The 18,916-nt window shown below is 34.5% G+C and overlaps 1 protein-coding gene across 3 annotated transcripts; it reads right to left on the bottom strand.

The window, feature by feature from the left end:
* Positions 1-1,231: 1,231 nt before the first annotated feature.
* LOC120469827 (circularly permutated Ras protein 1) lies at positions 1,232-18,855 on the bottom strand. Of its 3 annotated transcripts, XM_039659042.2 has the most exons (21): positions 18,721-18,855; positions 18,439-18,595; positions 17,563-17,646; positions 17,061-17,153; positions 15,198-15,290; positions 14,932-15,018; positions 14,751-14,848; positions 14,466-14,666; positions 14,326-14,376; positions 14,160-14,249; positions 11,404-11,555; positions 8,832-8,913; positions 8,438-8,559; positions 8,202-8,286; positions 6,334-6,440; positions 6,124-6,233; positions 5,844-5,955; positions 4,589-4,729; positions 4,411-4,504; positions 1,757-1,807; positions 1,232-1,644 (listed from the first exon to the last, which is right to left on the bottom strand). In XM_039659042.2, exons 3-21 carry the CDS (start codon positions 17,642-17,644, stop codon positions 1,543-1,545), a joined length of 1,953 nt encoding a protein of 650 aa, XP_039514976.2. In that variant the 5' UTR covers positions 17,645-17,646; positions 18,439-18,595; positions 18,721-18,855; the 3' UTR covers positions 1,232-1,542. The 3 variants fall into 3 exon arrangements, with proteins under 3 accessions (XP_039514976.2, XP_039514975.2, XP_088986606.1); XM_039659041.2 differs by having other exon boundaries at positions 18,439-18,797; XM_089130480.1 differs by lacking the exons at positions 18,439-18,595; positions 18,721-18,855 and adding an exon at positions 17,738-17,882.
* Positions 18,856-18,916: the final 61 nt, after the last annotated feature.

The following is an 18,916-nucleotide window of genomic DNA, read 5'->3' as shown; positions in this document are numbered from 1 at the left end:
TACATACCGTCTGCAGAGAGACAGATAACATCACCTCATTTCAAGAATGGTATTTCAAAAGTTTTGGCAAGTACCGATCATTAACTGGCAAACCTTTATTTCTTGGCAAGCAACATGTGCAACATATTTTCATTCCCTCTCTTAAAGGTGATTGGGGAAAAAATAGAGCTTATGTATGTATATATGAAATATAGCATGAATTAAAAAGTTTAAAAACATAAAGTAACCAAATGTAAAAACACTGTCTTCACCGTATAAATTCAATTAAAAACCGGTAATCCTACTTAAACTACTAACGAGCAATTGAGTGATTTTCTCTTTGGCCCTGTTTACTCCTGGTATTAAGATGTGTTTTGGTCTATACTCTATCCACCCTTTTCTATTTCCCATGACTCATAGAAGGTTCAACTGACTAAACAGTTTTCTACTTCCTGTTGAAGTATTTGTTTACATAAAATGCTAGCACTCTAGTCCAGACCACTCATCGCTATAGAATGATATATTATATAGATCAGTGGTCCAGACATTAGAAAAATATCAGTCTACACATGCGTTTTAAATCACAGAGATCTTAAACAGAAACCACAAAGAAACCTTTCTTTAAAGTGAATTTCGTTTTTTATTAATTGTATCTTAATTTCAATCAATATTTCGCCAACCAATTGCCTGGTTTTAATAAATAAGACGTATATTTAATAAATAGTAAACAACAGATGAGGTCTCATAAATGAAACTCGCCGTATAGCCTCTCCTCACAGGCCTGAGGAATATATAGACTAGAGACTATGAAAAAAATATTTCACTCGTTTTGGTTAAACCGTGGGCACGTTGAATTAAAGTTAATCGTTTTAAATTAATTAAAACAAGAAAATAAATTATTACAACGTGGCCATAGTAAAATAAGCTGATGTAGGCCAATTAGTAAATATATTTTTCCCCCACGTCATGTTCACAATAATAAACAAAAAATACTTTAAAATAATGTAAAAAATAAATATCAGCTATCTGCCAAGGCAAACTTGATGTCCTAAAATATCTGAAACTAAAACAAATAAAAATGAATAAAAACTATATAGTATATTTTAAAAATAAACTATTGAAAATGACAAATTACTTAAACTTTAACTAAAATTGAAAATATTTAAAAAAACAAAAAAAAAACTGTAATAGTATCACAATGATACTAAAATAACATTGGCTGTAAGTGAAAAGAATAAAATGAATCAGTCTGTGATTTATATAAAATGTTTTATTTCATTGCATTATATTTATTAGTACAGTCCCTAGTATTCTAGTTGTTAATCTGACATATTTGCGCTATATTTGCGCTATAACACAAACATGTCTGAAATCCACAGACCAGTCAAAGATAAATACTGGCAGGTGTTGCCAAACAGCAGCGATGGCACAAAGAAGTTTGACTCATTAAGTTATCGACACATAGTTTGTATATATTGCGTATTTTTCAAGCAAAATTGTTCATAGTTTGTGATTGATATCCAGCCTATATGACTAGATGATTAGTCTTGGTGACATCTGAGCTCAGTTCTCCAGCAAGGCAACTCTCTGTCCCTTTCCCTTTCCACTCACGCTCTTCGCCCTCTTCATTTGGTAGACCACGTTGGCCGCCGCGTCCGAGATGCTCTTGGGGAGTAAACAATTCGACTGATTGACAGTTTGTGCATGCTTATTACCACTTGAATCCAGCTTTAAATCATATTTTGAATATATAAAGCATGAGAGATCTTTTACTCACTGCAGTGGAAGATGTTCGAGCTGTTGGCTGAGCGTCAGTTTCTGTTTTGTTCTGTTTAGAGTAAAAGTGTCATGTTTTAACTAGGGCTGTCAAACGATTAATCGCGATTAATCGCATCCAAAATAAAAGTTTGTGTTTACATAATATATGTGGGTGCACTGTGTATAATTGTTTTGTATATATAAATACACACACATGCATGTATATTGTATATTCAAGAAAAAAATATTATTTATATATAAAATATTTATATATAATATAAATTATATATAAATCTATATACAGCATATACATGAAAATATTTCTTAAATATATACAAGCATGGGGGTGTATAATTATAATACACACATAATAATTATAATTTATAAATATAAAATAATTATACACTGTGCACCCACATATATTATGTAAACACAAACTTTTATTTTGGATGCGATTAATCACGATTAATCGTTTGACAGCCCTAGTTTTAACACAAGGACTTTAAATCATTTAGTCACAATGATTCATTTATAATCTTGAAGTTGTTTGATATTTTTGTGACATGCTCCACAAGCTTTACGGATAGGAAACCGGGATAGAAAGCGACATCCTGTTTGTTTTTATTTTACAATAGCACAATGGTTCGCTTTTATTGTGAGAGTACACAAATAAAGTCGAAACATTTCAAGATTAAAGTGGAAACATTTGCAGATTGAAGTCGAAACATTTCCAGATTAAAGTCGAAACATTTTGAGATTAAAGTCGAAACATTTCCAGATTAAAGTCGAAAAATTTCAATTAAAGTCTAAACATTTCCAGATTAAAGTCGAAACATTTCCAGATGAAAGTCGAAACATTTCAAGATTAAAGTTGAAACATTTCCAGATTAAAGTTGAAACATTTCCAGATTAAAGTGAAAACATTTCCAGATTGAAGTTGAAACATTTTAAGATTAAAGTCGAAACATTTCCAGATTGAAGTCAAAACATTTCCAGATTGAAGTCGAAACATTTCAAGATTGAAGTTGAAACATTTCAAGATTAAAGTCGAAACATTTCCAGATTAAAGTGGAAACGTTTCAACTTTAATCTGGAAATATTTCAAGATTAAAGTGGAAACATTTCCAGATTAAAGTCGAAACATTTCCAGATTAAAGTCGAAACATTTCAAGATTAAAGTCGAAACATTTCAAGATTGAAGTCGAAACATTTCCAGATTAAAGTCGAAACATTTCAAGATTAAAGTTGAAACATTTCAAGATTAAAGTGGAAACATTTCCAGATTAAAGTGGAAACATTTCCAGATTAAAGTGGAAACATTAGCAGATTAAAGTCGAAACATTTCCAGATTAAAGTCGAAACATTTCCAGATTAAAGTCGAAACATTTCCAGATTAAAGTGGAAACATTTCCAGATTAAAGTGGAAACATTTCCAGATTAAAGTGGAAACATTAGCAGATTAAAGTCGAAACATTTCCAGATTAAAGTCGAAACATTTCCAGATTAAAGTCGAAACATTTCCAGATTAAAGTCGAAACATAAATCGAAACATGTCTAGATTAATGTCGAAACATTTCCAGATTAAAGTCGAAACATTTCCATATTAAAGTCGAAACATTTCAAGATTAAAGTCGAAACATTTCAAGATTGAAGTGGAAACATTTCCAGATTAAAGTGGAAACATTTCCAGATTAAAGTCGAAACATTTCCAGATTAAAGTCGAAACATTTCAAGATTAAAGTCGAAACATTTCAAGATTGAAGTCGAAACATTTCCAGATTAAAGTCGAAACATTTCAAGATTAAAGTTGAAACATTTCAAGATTAAAGTGGAAACATTTCCAGATTAAAGTGGAAACATTTCCAGATTAAAGTGGAAACATTAGCAGATTAAAGTCGAAACATTTCCAGATTAAAGTCGAAACATTTCCAGATTAAAGTCGAAACATTTCCAGATTAAAGTCGAAACATAAATCGAAACATGTCTAGATTAATGTCGAAACATTTCGAGATTAAAGTCGAAACATTTCCAGATTAAAGTCGAAACATTTCAAGATTAAAGTCGAAACATTTCAAGATTGAAGTCGAAACATTTCCAGATTAAAGTCGAAACATTTCAAGATTAAAGTTGAAACATTTCAAGATTAAAGTGGAAACATTTCCAGATTAAAGTGGAAACATTTCCAGATTAAAGTGGAAACATTAGCAGATTAAAGTCGAAACATTTCCAGATTAAAGTCGAAACATGTCTAGATTAATGTCGAAACATTTCCAGATTAAAGTCGAAACATTTCCATATTAAAGTCGAAACATAAATCGAAACATGTCTAGATTAATGTCGAAACTTTTCCAGATTAAAGTCGAAACATTTCAAGATTAAAGTCGAAACATTTTCATATTAAAATTGAAACATTTGCAGATTAAAGTCGAAACATTTCGAGATTAAAAAAGTCTAAACATTTGCAGATTAAAGTCGAAACATTTTGAGATTAAAGTCGAAACATTTGCAGATTAAAGTCAAAACATTTCCAGATTAAAGGCAGAAAAAGACTACAGGAGTGCAAAAACTATTCTCAGCACAAGTCTTATTTTTCATTATTCTATGTATTCTGTACCTTTATAACATAACTTTATAACTAATTTCTATTGTACTGTATTGAGGTTGTATTCAGACCTGTTTGACAGTGGAGAGGTCTTCACAGATCATACTCATGGTACTGATCCAGTTCCCATAGATGCTCTCTTCTTTAGGACTTGGCTTCTGTTGACTGTGAGATGAACAGAGAAAGAAACACATGTCATTTCCCACACGTTTGACGCACCAGAGAGCGATCTGGAGAGGTTTACTGTACCCGATGTCTTTGAGAAGGTCCTGCTGAGCTCGGAGTTGTCTCTGTGCTTCCTGTACTCGGCCCTCCATAGTCAGCCTGGCACACAGCTGGGCGCAGTGAACGCCCAATACTGACATATTTAAACTGCCCGCCCACACCCAACTACACACACACACAAAAAGAGACGGAGGTGAAGAAAACGAGGTTGAGATATATATATATATATATATATATATATATATATATATGAAGAGTTCAGATGCAAAAGCCTCTAAGTGCCATTTGAAATTTTCTTTTAGAATGATCATTTTTATCAAGCTTGTATATTTTAGTTCAGTTATTTCAGTTAAATTGCAATGAGGATTACCTATTAATTGTCATTTAAGTGAAATTACTGAACTTGAATATATAAGCTTGATAAAAATGATCATTTTAGAAGAAAATTTCAAATGGCATTTAGAGGCTTTTGCCTCTGAACTCTTCATATATATATATATATATATATATATACATTACTACATATTCAAAAGTTTGGAATAATGAGACTTATTTTTGTTAATAATAAGATTTTAATGTTTATAAAAGAAGTCTCTACTGCATGTACTGCACATCTAATACAGTAATAATATTATAATCTAAAACTGAATTTTCAACATCATTCCTCCAGTCTTTAGAGTCACATGATCCTTCAGAAATCATTCATTCTAATATGCTGATTTGCTGCTCAGTAATTGTTATTGGTGCTAAATTACTAAATGTTTCTTATTATTATCAATGTTAAAACGTTTTTGTGGATTAATTTTTTGGGGTTTTCGGGATTCTTTGATGAATATAATCTTGAAATATAATTTTTTTGTAATATTATAAATGCCTTTACTGTCACTTTAATGAGTCTTTACTGAATTTAAAATCTTGCTTACCCCAAACCTTTAATTGGTAGCGTACCATCGTTTCCCACAAAAATATTACGCAACAAAAACGGTTTTCAACATTATATTTTAAAAAACGCATTTCTATAATATAGAACAGAACAGTTATTTTAAATTGTAACAATATTTCATAATATTACTGTTTTTATTGTATTTTTCAACCAATAAATGCAACCTTGGTGAGCAGAAGAGACTTCTTTCAACTGCTTTTCTATGTCCACAATGATATTTTACATGTGAAACAACTGATTAAAAATTTATTTCAAGACTATATGGTGAGTGTGTCATCACGAGCTGTGGATCTGGAGTGTGTTTGCTGTTATTGTGCAGTGTTTTGAGCGCTTTACCTGCTGGTGGTGACCCGTTTCTGTTGAGTGATGACTCTCATCACTTTCTGCAATTCCCGAGTCCTGAAACTCAGCTGCAGCTGAAAAGGGAGCCGGTCCTGTTGCTGGAAACCTTAAAAGACAGAGAAAGTTCACAATGTATTTATTTTTAAATCTACTTTGGTGTTTCATTGAAAAAATATCAGTAAACAGATTTGGGACAAGTGGGTGAGTACAAGGTAAAAAAAATAAGCTTTTCTCAAATGTTTTCTTTTGATTGCACTGCATATTTTGTTCTTACTTTCAACTTTTTCCGGTCTGACTGCAAACTGAAAGGTGATCTCAACACAGTCAGTCACGTTGCCAATCTCTCTCACTAACCGATGATTATCCTCCTCATAGGGGAAGTACCTGTATCAATCAAAGGAGAAAAATAGAGACAGAGGTACGATGTATGTGTGTGTGCATGTGTCTGTGAGTGTGTGTGTGAAGGTTACGACCGGATACTTACATGCCATCCGGTGCCAGAAGTGTTGCCATGACGTTAGTTGCTAGGACATTGTCAGATATAGCGCTCTGAATCTCTGTGGCGACTGTACCAATATTTACAATATTTATCTGGGAAGTGGGTAAAAAAAACAAAAAAAAAACAATGCAGTTTTTCTGACTGATCTTTAATTGCTTGATATGTAATATTGCAGTTATTTTTTCCAAGAGATACAAAACTTTGAGGTGTGATTAAAAAAAAAAGAAAGTTATTTTGTGAAAATATTGCAATTTAAAATGACGGTTTTCTATATGAATGTGTTGTAAAATGTAATTTATTCCTGTGATATAAAAGCTGATGATGTGAGGTGATTTGATGTGCCCAAACATCATTTCTGATTATCATAATATCTAATAAGGTAAAAAATAGTCGTGTTAAGTAGGGCTGTCAAATGATTAATCGCATACAAAATAAAAGTTTGTGTTTACATAATATATGTGGGTGCACTGTGTAGAATTATTTTCCATATATATATATATATATATATAAATACATACACATGCATGTATATTTAAGAAAAAATATTATTTATATATAAAATATATTGATATTTATATGTAACATAAATTATATATAAATCTATATCCAGTATATACATAAAAATATTTCTTAAATATATACAAGCATGTGTGTGTATTTATATATATATATATATATATATATATATATATATATATATATATATAATAATTATACACAGTGCACCCACAAATATTATGTAAACACAAACTTTTATTTTGGATGCGATTAATCACGATTAATCATTTGACAGCCCTAATTTTAAGTAATTTTAAGAAACTAATGCATTTTATTCAGGATTCATTGATGAATAGAAAGTTCTTCACTGTCACTTTTGATCCATTTAATGCATTCTTGCTGAATAAGTGTTAAAAAAATGACTGATCCCAAACTTTTGAACATACGCATGTATATTATTCACACTAAGCACAACCTAATATTAAACAGTCTGACCTTTAAGTAGTGCACAGTATAGACATTGATGTCATTAAAGTTTTTGCAATATGTATGCACCAGTTTCCTCTTAGCAAAAAAGCACAAAAATCATTTTCATGTTTAAATAGAGCTGAAGGGGAAATACTGAGCCCAACATCGTGCTCCCTTGCGCGTGTGGGTGTCTGGTGATAAGTATCAGTTTCTCTGAAAAAGGCTTTAAGTTACATGTTGCTTGAACCCTTTAAAAACAGGTTAAGCCTTCACAGAGGGGTTTCATTGACAAGGTTCATGTAGTAACATGTTCAGAGTGATTCAGAGTGAAGGGGTCAAACAAACAATACGAGTATTTCTCGCTTAGTTTACAATGAGCAACAAGTATGTGAAATATAGCCAAATTAGTGAAAGATGACTCCCTTTGGGGAAATGAATCCTTATGCACCTCTAAGGCCCTGTTTACACCTGGCATTAAGATGTGTTTTGTTTGTAGACGAGGGAGACACATTCCCGTTTACACCTGGTGTTTTAACCCCCAGGTGCTCTTCGTTTCGGAGTCACACTTGTTATCTTCCCGTTCAAAAGTGACCAGACACCTAAAAATGTAATTTCCTCCATCCCAGTAAAACCAATGCAATTTATTTTTGTTCTATAATATTTATTCTTTGTAATTTAGTATTTTGAGACAAATTGATTGAATTTATTAATATTTATGCAATATTTATGGTCTATTTTTGCCACGTAAAAATATATGTATATATATTTCTATATATGTATTTCTTTTTTTCAAAAAAATTATTAATGCAGTATTTTAGTTTAATATAGAGTCTAGGCCTTCAGAAAAAAAAAAACGGACTGCAGATAAGGCAGTCTCAGTGACTCACTCTGCCTCCGGTGTGGTCAGCCAGCCTCCCAACCTCTGCCAAACGACAGTCCTCTCCTTCAAAGGTCATCACGGACACTATCACACTATGAATACCCACAACAACAGACATGCAAGACTCAGTAACCACCATAACACTTGACATGATGTTAGTTCTTGTGTATTTTCACCTACAGTCATTATTTATCAAAACTAACATGATATTCAGAAAGAGGTTTGTGTTTTGGAGTCGCTCACCCCTTTTCAGCAGCATAATGGGCTAACTGGTTGTAGAAATAAGGTGAGGGGGCTCTTGAGGAAGACTCTTGTTCTAAGTGGCCTAGTCCTATGTTGGCCAGCCCGTCTGTGCAAATTATAACCTTAAAAAGAAATAGCACATTTTAAAACATACAGGTATGGGAAACCACAAGACTAGAGCAGTGTTGTTTTATTCTGTGTACAAAATCACGCACTGTCCTAGTAGGGACTATTGAATTTGAGTTTACTTCGAGTAAAGTAGAGGAAAGTACACTCTTTATCAGCAGTATTTAAATGGCAGACTGTGGTTTGCTTGTTCCATCCGGTTCAACTCAATGAATAGTAGATTTATAATTTTGACAGATTGTCATAGCATGTAATTGTGAATATAGACCTTTGATCCTGTGAACTGGGACGCCATTGCAACCGAGATGAGGGCAGCAGGTCCCAGTGCTGTGGCTCCATGTTCTCTGAGTCTGGGGAGAAGAAGAAAGAGAAATTAATCAAACGCTGACAACTATTAGACACTTTTTTTTTCCTTTTGTTGTAGTTGTTTCATATTCGTAACTGACCGCACAATCTGTTTATCAAAGCGACTTAGAACCACAAACCATATATGGCTCTTTCAATTTAATTAAAAATCCACATGTTACATATTTAAAAAATATACTACATAATTCACCACTGCCTGTTTGTCATGTATAATACACCAACCAATCATGATGTGGTACAAACCTCAAATGTCACTGGACAATGTGAAGTGGAGTGGTAATTTCCTGGTCTTATTCATAAATTAGTTGAAAACCATATAAGCCACTGTCTGTTTTCAGTTTTTTAACAAAGGTGAAAAAGCTGAAAGAATGAATGTCTTTTACGAGTATTAATTTTATAGTTTGAATGTGGTACGCAGGGAAGGAGACCAGAGGCCGTTTTTTAATGGATGTCAATGGAGGAGTGGCTTCACAACGCTGAATAAACCGCTTTTAGGGGAAAACGGTTGACTTTTAAACGGATGTCTTTTAAAAAAGAAAATGTAAATACTTTTTGTAATTTTAGTACTTTTTTGTGTTAAATATTGCTATTTAGTTTTGATTTGAAAATGCCTTATTCAATAAATCGACACGCTTTTCACCAAATAGATTGCTTCAAAGCAGCTTCACAGTGTCAATCAAAACATAATAACAATGTTCGTTTCTTAGCAGTGTTGCCAGATCTCGCGAGACAAATAAGCAACCAGGCCGGTGAAAACAAGCCCAAAACAAGCGACTTTTTCTCATAGACAGTAAAGAAAAGAGTAAAGACAGACAGTTTAAAGAAAAGAGCCCCTCTAGGTTTCGGGAGGAGAAAAATAAACCATGTGCACAGTTTTACAATCCGTAGGGATGGATGGTTTTAAACTGGCTACAGATTGTCAATTTACATCCACCTGGACAGATTGGTAAACTACGCAGTTTTCGTTGTGCACACGGTAGCCTATAGCTTGGCTGTCCATTCAGTGTTAGTACTGAGCCCAAATAAAATCTTACTGAAAACTCATTTTTGAGTAAAACATATTTTGTAATATAAATATTTTATATAAAATATGAATAATTATATTTTTACATTGTTCATTTTCATAAACTCAAAGTTTCACTTTCATAATTTCATAATACTTCACTTCAACAATAAATATGGCAAATGTCTTCTTTAAAACAAGACCAAATAGTTCTATATATTCCACAGCATTTTTGAATTGATGATTATGATTATGATTGTCATGTCTATGCAAAAAAAAGGGGGGGGGGGGGGTGACAGTTAAAGGGTTAAACTATAATACATATCTCTATAATATCTAAAAAAAAAAATGAATATATGAAAACTCACCTACGGTCCAGTCACTATCAGTCACGACTGGCACGTTATTTATATTTAAATGTCACTCACTGACGTTTTTCTAAACAAAAAAACAAACAAAAAAACCTGAAAAAAACCAAAAAAAACAACAACAAACGATTGCCCAGCTTTCCCTCTGATTGGCTAGTACTCGTTGCCATCTGGGTCCAAGGGTCAATATAACTACTCCCAAGTGTGGGAAAAAAAACTCAGGCAAGGAACAGGCAAGAAAAACTCCTACGTTTAAATAACATATAGAAAATATCTGCTTGGCAACAAGCTGGGAACAAGCCCAAATAAGCAACTACACTTTAGAAACAAGCCCAAAAACCGCAACCCGCGACTACCAATAATTGTAAGCGACTTCACAGAAAAACAAGCCCAAAGTGGCTTAAAATAAGCGGACTTGGCAACACTGTTTCTTAGTGGAAAAACATCCACGTTTGGTAGAGCTGATCAATACTGATTGGTTAATTAATTTGAATATCCCCAACTGAGCAAGCCAAAGGCAAAAGTGGCAATTAGTTTTGGATTGGTCTATTTTTAGACTTTATATCTGAAAAAAATGCTGTTTTTAATACCAGCATGACTGGTATGATTCAGTTTACAGCACTTCTCATTAATTTCTATGGTATCCACACACAGTTGACTGTGCACATATTTTAAGATGTGTTCGTGCAAGTGGGATTAGACTTAATGCCTTGTCTGTGAAACCAGGGGATTGTGATTGATGCCCATTGATTACCAAATTTAAGCCCCTGAGGAAGTGAATACTTCGTTCTGATTGGATAGAATGTGCGTGTTAAAACTCCACAGAGGTAACTTCTTAGTGCTGAGGTTTTTTTTTTTTACTCTCACATTGTGCATTAAAAATGATCCCTAACGTTTAAAAAATGTTATAGTTATTTCATAAAATCATATCAGACAGAATGATCTGACACAAAATCAGATAGACCAACTGACATGCGACAAACAAATAAATCAACCGCCCAAACGCATACAGATACACAGAGGCTCTTTCTGATGAGAGTACAGACAAGGTGGCGTGACCTTTGACAGACATACAAACAACAGGTGGAGAACGTTCCACTCACTCTTTGATTTTCTGTGTGAGAGGCTGGATAGTCTCCGCAATGCAGTGAGGCGTTCGGTAGTTCTCTCCCTCCTTCTTCAGATAGTCATAGTCCACCAGCGCCCAGTCTCTCAGGGTGAGAGGAACCCCTGTACCGTCACCATACATCGTTACCTGAAAACCACACGCACAACTGTCCTCAAATCTGGTCACATGACAGTAAATAAAGCGCAATGAGAGCTATTCCGGCACTATGCTTTACATCTGATTTTCTAAAATTGTCTCTTCAGTTTCAATATTAAGTGTTTCTCTTGCTTCTAAATGGTGAATTCTGGTGCCCACAACCAGAAGCCACAAGCCCGTCAAAACTAAAACGAGAAAAGGAAGTGCTCAGTCATCACATTTTGACATCTCAGTTGCTTTTATAGGCGTGTTGAGTTTTGGCTTTAGAAGAGTGTAGTTCTTCCTCTTGACTGTGATTCTCACACAGGGTGTTATATTCAGCCAGATCAGCATGTGATGCCAACATTTTGTTTACTGGCGTAAACTCAAAAAAGCCCACTTAGACAGGAATATACCATGTGACGGACATGTAGAATAAGCAAACAGTTTTTGTGTGTGTTGTATAGTCACGAACCCATCTTAAATGTAATATACAAGGTGTTTTCAAATTTTTTGATGCTGACGACCCGCAAATGTGACGATTTCTTTGCGAAAGACCCCAGACGTTACAGACAGGTTATAACCAGAACTGACAGATTTCAGATGAGCTTTTTTTCGGTAGCTATACAGATTTTGAATGCCATCCGACACTCATGTTATTTTGATTTTCTCTTAACCCTTGTGCATCCTTATGGACATTTTTGTCCTTTTCAGTTTTGTTTTTTTGATCACTTTGCCTGTGTTAAAGCTAAGTGCAAAAAACTTGGCACAGGTGTGTATTTTTATTGGAATTTTACTATTTCACCGTCATTTTCTTTAAAAAATATTTTTTGCATTAGGTACAAAAAATACTCCCTCTCAGCGCCTTTTGGACAAAAATGTCCCCATTGAAACCCATTAAAACTGCCATTTTTAATCCCCAGTTCAGTTAACTATAAAATTATGCAATCTTTGTTAAGAGGCTTTCATTCTGATGGCAAGGCTTCAAAATTTAATTTTTTTTTACTATTTTTTATCAGATGGTGTCATTTTTTTTAAGTTTGGCCTATAAAACAAATATCACTTTAATCCTTTTTTCTGGTTCGGCATACTATAGAGCCAACTGGATAAATTATGCAACAATATTTGTGTGGGTGTGTTGGTATGGATGGTTAGTATGTGTGTTATAAAAAAAATATGTGTGTGTGTGTGCGGATGTGTGTGTTTGTAATACTGAGAGAGAAAAACTGTAAATTCAAATCCAATCACTGTGAGCTCCAGTGGGGTTTTGCTGGGACACAATGGGGAAAATATGTTACTATGCCCAAACAAACTGTTACCGAAAGCTCATTTTTGAGATTTGAAATTTGGAACACAACCTATTTAGATTTATGGCTTTGATTTTATTGTAGTTTTGAGTTCAACCTGATTTTAAAAAATATATTTTATATAAAATATTTTTTATAAATAATTTTCATAAACTTATACCTATATAACTTTTTTTTTGGATTTACTTATTATTATTTTTTTTTTTACTTCAGCAATAATCTGCAAAGGGTTTTCTTTAAAATGATACCAAACTTAAGTCTGTGCTCCAAAGCGTCACATTTTTATGACAGTTTTTTGACATGGACATTTTTGTCCTCTTTTTACCTATGAGTAACTTTTTTTAATTGATGCACAAGGGTTAAGTGCACTATTATTATCTTTAATCATTTTTGTAGTGTAATGCAGTGCTGGTATGGGACGTCTCATACCAGTGACAATGATCCACTTGTTGGGTTTTGAATACGAAAAAGAAAACAAACAGTATTTATATTGTTTTTACCTCTTGTAACCACAGCCACGTCCAAGTGATCTGAGGGCGCGGGCACTTTGTGGCTGTGGTTACAAGAGGTAAAAACGATATAAATACTGTTTGTTTTCTCACAAAAACCGCTAGTTTCATGTCTTAGGCCATCAATGTGTACTTACATTTACGAGTCATTAAATCTTGTTTAATTTGGACTTCTCTGTGCATGCTCTTTGAGGTGGTGACCATAGACCTCCATTATATGACTGACAGACAAAAATAGTTTGACCTAAAAATATCAAAATTGAAACTACTGCGGAAACAGAGACACCTGCATCTTGGATGCCCTTGAGGTAAGCTAAAACATACCAAACATTAATCTCAAAGTGAACTATCCCTTTAAGGGGAATAACAAAAGTTAATCTACTTTTGTTGAATGAACGAAATGACTCGAAAAAAGATTTGAACAGGAGAGTCACACAGAACAGAGCAAGGCGAGCATTTACGCTTATAAAACTTAAACTTTGTTATTTATATTTTAAATGAGCGATCGTTTCGCTTGATAAGACCCTTATTCATCGTCTGGAATCGTTTAAAGCACTTTAAAGCAGCACTGAAACACTCATTTGGACCTTGAACCGTTTGGTTCCCATTGAAGTCCATTATATGGAGAAAATCCTGGAATGTTTTCATCAAAAACCTTAATTTCTTTTCGACTGAAGACAGAAAGACATGGACATCTTGGATGACATGGTGGTGAGTAAATGATCAGCAACAGTATTTTTAAAAGTGAACTACTCCTTTAAGTGACACTTTGATATGTCTCCTCTTATAAGTGTTTTTACCTCATTGTTAAAAGTCACAAGTGCCAGTCTTCGATGAGGTGAGGTTTTCTGCAGGGTGGACAGCACCATCTGAAGTGCCTCTTGGACTCCCTGGACCCCAAAAAATAGTAACTTCACATGTTTTGGGTCAGTTCATATAAGAAAAACTTCAAAAGTCACCTCTCACCTGCAGTCGTGAAATATATGTGGGTGATCGCATGCTGTTACCTGGAGAGATCTGAGAGAAAAATATATCTAATGTAAACATAATCATTTTAAAAAAGGGTGTTTAAGCCCTGGCCGTGTGTAATGAAAGACGACAGGCACCTCAGAAGTGACACTCATACTTCCGGAAGTGTCCACGCACAGCACAATCAGCATGTCGTCTAGATTCTCATACTCCATATCCCCGTTGTCGTCCATGTAAAGTATATCCCTGCCTGGAGGAGAGCGCAAGGGAAACCGTCCCGCCGTTAGTGCCGCCAGCGAATAAACGTTCTCCTTCCCGCAAAACTCACATCTCCAAATCTAGAAAAAAAGACAGGAATCACTTTTAACAAAAGAAAATGTTATTTCAACACTCGTATCAGATGCACAAATGGTATAACTTACTATTGTTGTTTGGTGGGTCTCAGGGCTGCTTGCAGAGGACATGACGGCACTGCATTTCCCACAATGCACTGGTTTCTGGCTGCTCTGTATAGTAGATGCTACGGACACAGAGTAAGCTGGTTTGAAATGAAAATTTTGGATTTTTATACTTTCAGAAATGTAGTTTAGCAGGGTAGCACACCTTTAGTAATGTCCACAAGGCTTCCTACTTTTAGCGACACTACGTTTACATTCGCTTTAAGTTGAGTCTCTCCATTATTCTCCAGACCTGAGAGAAAAGAGAGAGGGTAGAGGAAAAATATATCAAGTTTTGCGAGTTTGGCCCCACCCCTGTTGAAAAAAATCAACTCACTGACACGGTTTATTAAAAAGTTGAAGTTATTTATGCATAACTGAATGGTGTATGCGCATGTTTGTGGGATAAAGGGTGTGTGAATGTGTTCTCACCTCTTGGTGGCACGGGTGGTGGAAGAGAGCTAGTCAGACTCTTTCCATGCTGTATGTTACGGGGCGGCACAGGTGGTGGAACCAATGATGGAGCTTGAAAAAAAAGTAATTAATTAATAAATAATAAAAAATATAATTTCGTAGACAAATAAAAAGTTTTTTAATTAATCAAAGATTTTATTTTTTAAATCACAGAGCAGCACGACTGTTAATATTAATAATAAATGTTTTTTGAGCACCAAATCAGCATATCAGAATGATTTCAGAAGGGTCATGTGACACTGAAGACTGGAGTAATGATGCGGAAAATTCAGCTTTGATCACAGGAATAAATAACATTTTAAAAATATAAGTATAAAAAAATATAAATATAAAAATATAACATTTTATAAATATATAACAGCAGGTATTTTTTAGCACACATTCATCAACATGCACTTGAGCATGTTCCTATCATCAGTTTTTAACACCCACAAAAAGGATGTGATGTGATGTTTTTTTTCCATTGAACTATTTCTTTGCAAAGTAACTTTCACCTTCTATTGAATTGAAAGCGTGGTTTCACTACACATTATTGTCTTTTAAGAGCTGCAGAATTGAATTCTGTTTGCAGCATTGAATCATTATTTTCCTGTTTATCATTGTAAAGCTGTTTTGAAACATTCTGCATTGTATAAAGCGCCAAAGGTGACTCAATCAAATAAAGTTAAATTAAATAAATCAGTAAATTCTGCTGTTCTAGTAACATTAAAACAGTAAAGGTAGGATAGGCAATTTCTTTATAAACATTTTTGTTATACTGGTCGAAACTCTCTTCACAGTCTGATAACAGTTCACTTTTGCTGATAATTTACTCGCCCCCATGTCATCCAAGATGTCCATGTCTTTCTTTCTTCAGTAGAAAAGAAATTAAGATTTTTGATGAAAACATTCCAGGATTTTTCTCCATATAATGGACTTCAATGGGAACCAAGTTTTATAAGCTCAAATGGTCGACTTGCTGTTCTGTAATGCGCATTCGTGACTCTCCTGTTCGAACTCGTTCATCAAAATGAACGAATCATTTTCGGAGTCAATTCGTTCGTTGAATGAACCAAATGACTCGGAAAAAGATTTGTTAATTTTGATAAACAAGTTCGAACAGAACAGAGCAAGGCGACCATTTGAGCTTATGAAACTTTTAAACTTTTTTTTCTTTAAATGAGCGATCGTTTCGCGTGATAAGACCCTTATTCATCGTCTGGAATCGTTTAAAGCCCTTTGAACAGTTTGCAGTTTGCACTGAAACTGTCTTTTGGACCTTGAACCATTTGGTTCCCAATGAAGTCCATTATATGGAGAAAAATCCTGGAATGTTTTCATCAAAAACCTTAATTTCTTTTCGACTGAAGAAAGAAAGACATGGACATCTTGGATGACATGGGGGTGAGTAAATTATCAGAAGTTTTTTGAAAAGTTTTTTCAAAAGTTTTTTGAAAAGTGAACTACTCCTTTAACACTATCAACGCCGCAATTAATCTGCAGCAGTCAGGTGGTACAACTAGATCTCTATAAGTTGTTTACGTTCATTATCATCATAATGTTGTGTGCTTTGAGACATGGGGTAGTTTAACGCCGTCTCTCGTGACATTTTGCAGACTCTGCTGTGTTTTGAAGGAGGTGTGGCTTTGGAGACGCTCTTAAGAGAGAGTGGTATCTTTTCAAAGTTAACTTGCTATTGCTAGCCTCTCCAAAATTACCTACACTATCTTTAAAAAAAGAAAACTCACTCCTCATTTCAAGAAGGCTCACAAATACAGAGATAATACAAGCTTCTTGGGGCCAATCTTCATAAAGCCATGAAACATTGTGTTATTTACTCACCTGGTTTCGGGGTGAAGGTTACACGGTTGTCGTAAGGATGATCTGAGACAGAATGCGCTCGAGACAGACCACAGGGAAGAGTGGAGGTAATACCTACAAAACATGAGCAATCATGTGGGACAGATGGAGTTATAGACTGACTGACTATGTGTGCAATAAAATATAACAGTACCCCACTACACTATATGGGGCAAGTTGTCACAATTAGACCATGCCTATTTTTAGACACTATTCAATGTTGCTTCAGTAAAAAAATTATCAAACACAAAACAATTGAATAGCAACACTTAAAAGGCAACATGTCATTCAATAATATTAAACCAACAAATACTTAAGCACAAACCTGACAATGAATGCAACATAAAAAAACATAGCTAGAGAAAGCTTTGTTACTAAGATGACAAATCCCCCTTGATCAGAATTATCTGATTAGTCTCTCATCAGAATTATCGGAACTCTCTAATAATAAATGTTTGCATCACATACACAGAATATGACTAACCTTGATTTGAGATTTTAGCTTCCTCTTCTGTTAAACTCTCAGACCTCCAGTTACACACAACGTGACTGCAAGCAAACTCCATCTCTGTTGGTGACAGGGAAGTGCTTAAATTATACTTACGTCAAGCTCTATTCTTTACAGTAAAGTTAAAATAGAACCCATTACGGCAACACACCTTAAAAAAACAACTTCAGAATTCCCTTGTTCACGTTGTGCACACAGATAATGTGTTTCTATGCAGTTTAAAAGCAAGGCTCTAGTTCTTTTCTAAGACTTTCATTTCCTGCTAAAATGGTTCACTTAGTACTTTGATCTCAGTTGCTTAAGGCAGTAACACCTGTGCTAAACACTGTGGTTAAAATTATCTATAAAATCACCCGTATTTATCATTTAAAGGGATAGTTCACCTAAAAATGAAAATGTCGTCATCATTTACTCACCCTCAAGTTCTTCTAAAACTGTATGAATTTCTTTCTCTCTTACGCACACAAAATAATATATTTTGAAGAATGTTGGTAACCAAACAGTTGATGGACCCCATTGACTTCCATAGTAAAAATTAATCAAACTATGGAAGTCAATGAATTGGGTCCATGACGTAATTTTTATTTTTGTATGAACGATACACTATCCCTTTAAGGAATACGAGTATGTGGTGAGACTTTTATCCATCACCGTCTCCTTTATTTTATTTTTTTCTGTTCCTTGCAAGAGTTTGCAGAAACCAACCCTTGTCTCATATCATATTATAGCCATATAAGATGTACAAACATGTCAAAATGACCGAGGTATTGAAAACAACTGGTCACACATGGTAATATACAGCGTGATAGAAACAGTCTACTAATCGCGAGGGCTTAGTATGAAAGTGCCTACCTGGTTACGGACGGCAATTCAAAATGAAGTGTCCGACTGGCATTCAGCTTGCATTGAAAGCCAGCAACACTACGGTCCTGCTCTTCACACACATACCTACTGTGCACGACTGTGCGCGTGAAGATACAGGAAGTCAGGAAACTGTGGGTAGCTAAGACTAGAAGAAAAGAAACGAAAGAAATAAAGGAACGAAAAAAGTCGCCCGCCTCAGATGTCTTAAAGTGTTTTCTTGCCTATGTCCTCCATCACCAACGTAGACTTTGACTCGTATGTCAGACTTACATTATAAAGATATAAATGCAGGCATTAAACAGTAACAGCAGTGCAGTGTGATTCTTGCTTTCTTGATTCACCGTTTATTGTAAATAACTCATCACACTTACGTCACACCATATCAAGGCTCAATACGGGATTGTCAAGTTCCTTCCGTTGACGTGTGAACCTTGTTTTATGCAGTATGAACAACATTAAGTTGTGT

The sequence above is a fragment of the Pimephales promelas genome, chromosome 1, assembly GCF_988280905.1.
Source record: "Pimephales promelas chromosome 1, fPimPro1.hap1.1, whole genome shotgun sequence".
Classification (NCBI taxonomy): Eukaryota; Metazoa; Chordata; class Actinopteri; order Cypriniformes; family Leuciscidae; genus Pimephales; species Pimephales promelas.
This window is presented reverse-complemented; position numbering and strand designations above follow the sequence as displayed.

Bases quoted from the DNA above. Each gene is read 5' to 3' on its own strand.
- LOC120469827 (XM_039659042.2), bottom strand. From the start codon at position 17,644: ATGGAGTTTGCTTGCAGTCACGTTGTGTGTAACTGGAGGTCTGAGAGT. The intron at 14,250-14,325 runs GTGAGAGGTGAC...TTTGGGGTCCAG, and splicing joins CATATATTTCACGACTGCAG to GGAGTCCAAGAGGCACTTCA. The intron at 4,730-5,843 runs GTAAAGCGCTCA...GTGTGTGTGTAG, and splicing joins AAACGGGTCACCACCAGCAG to TTGGGTGTGGGCGGGCAGTT.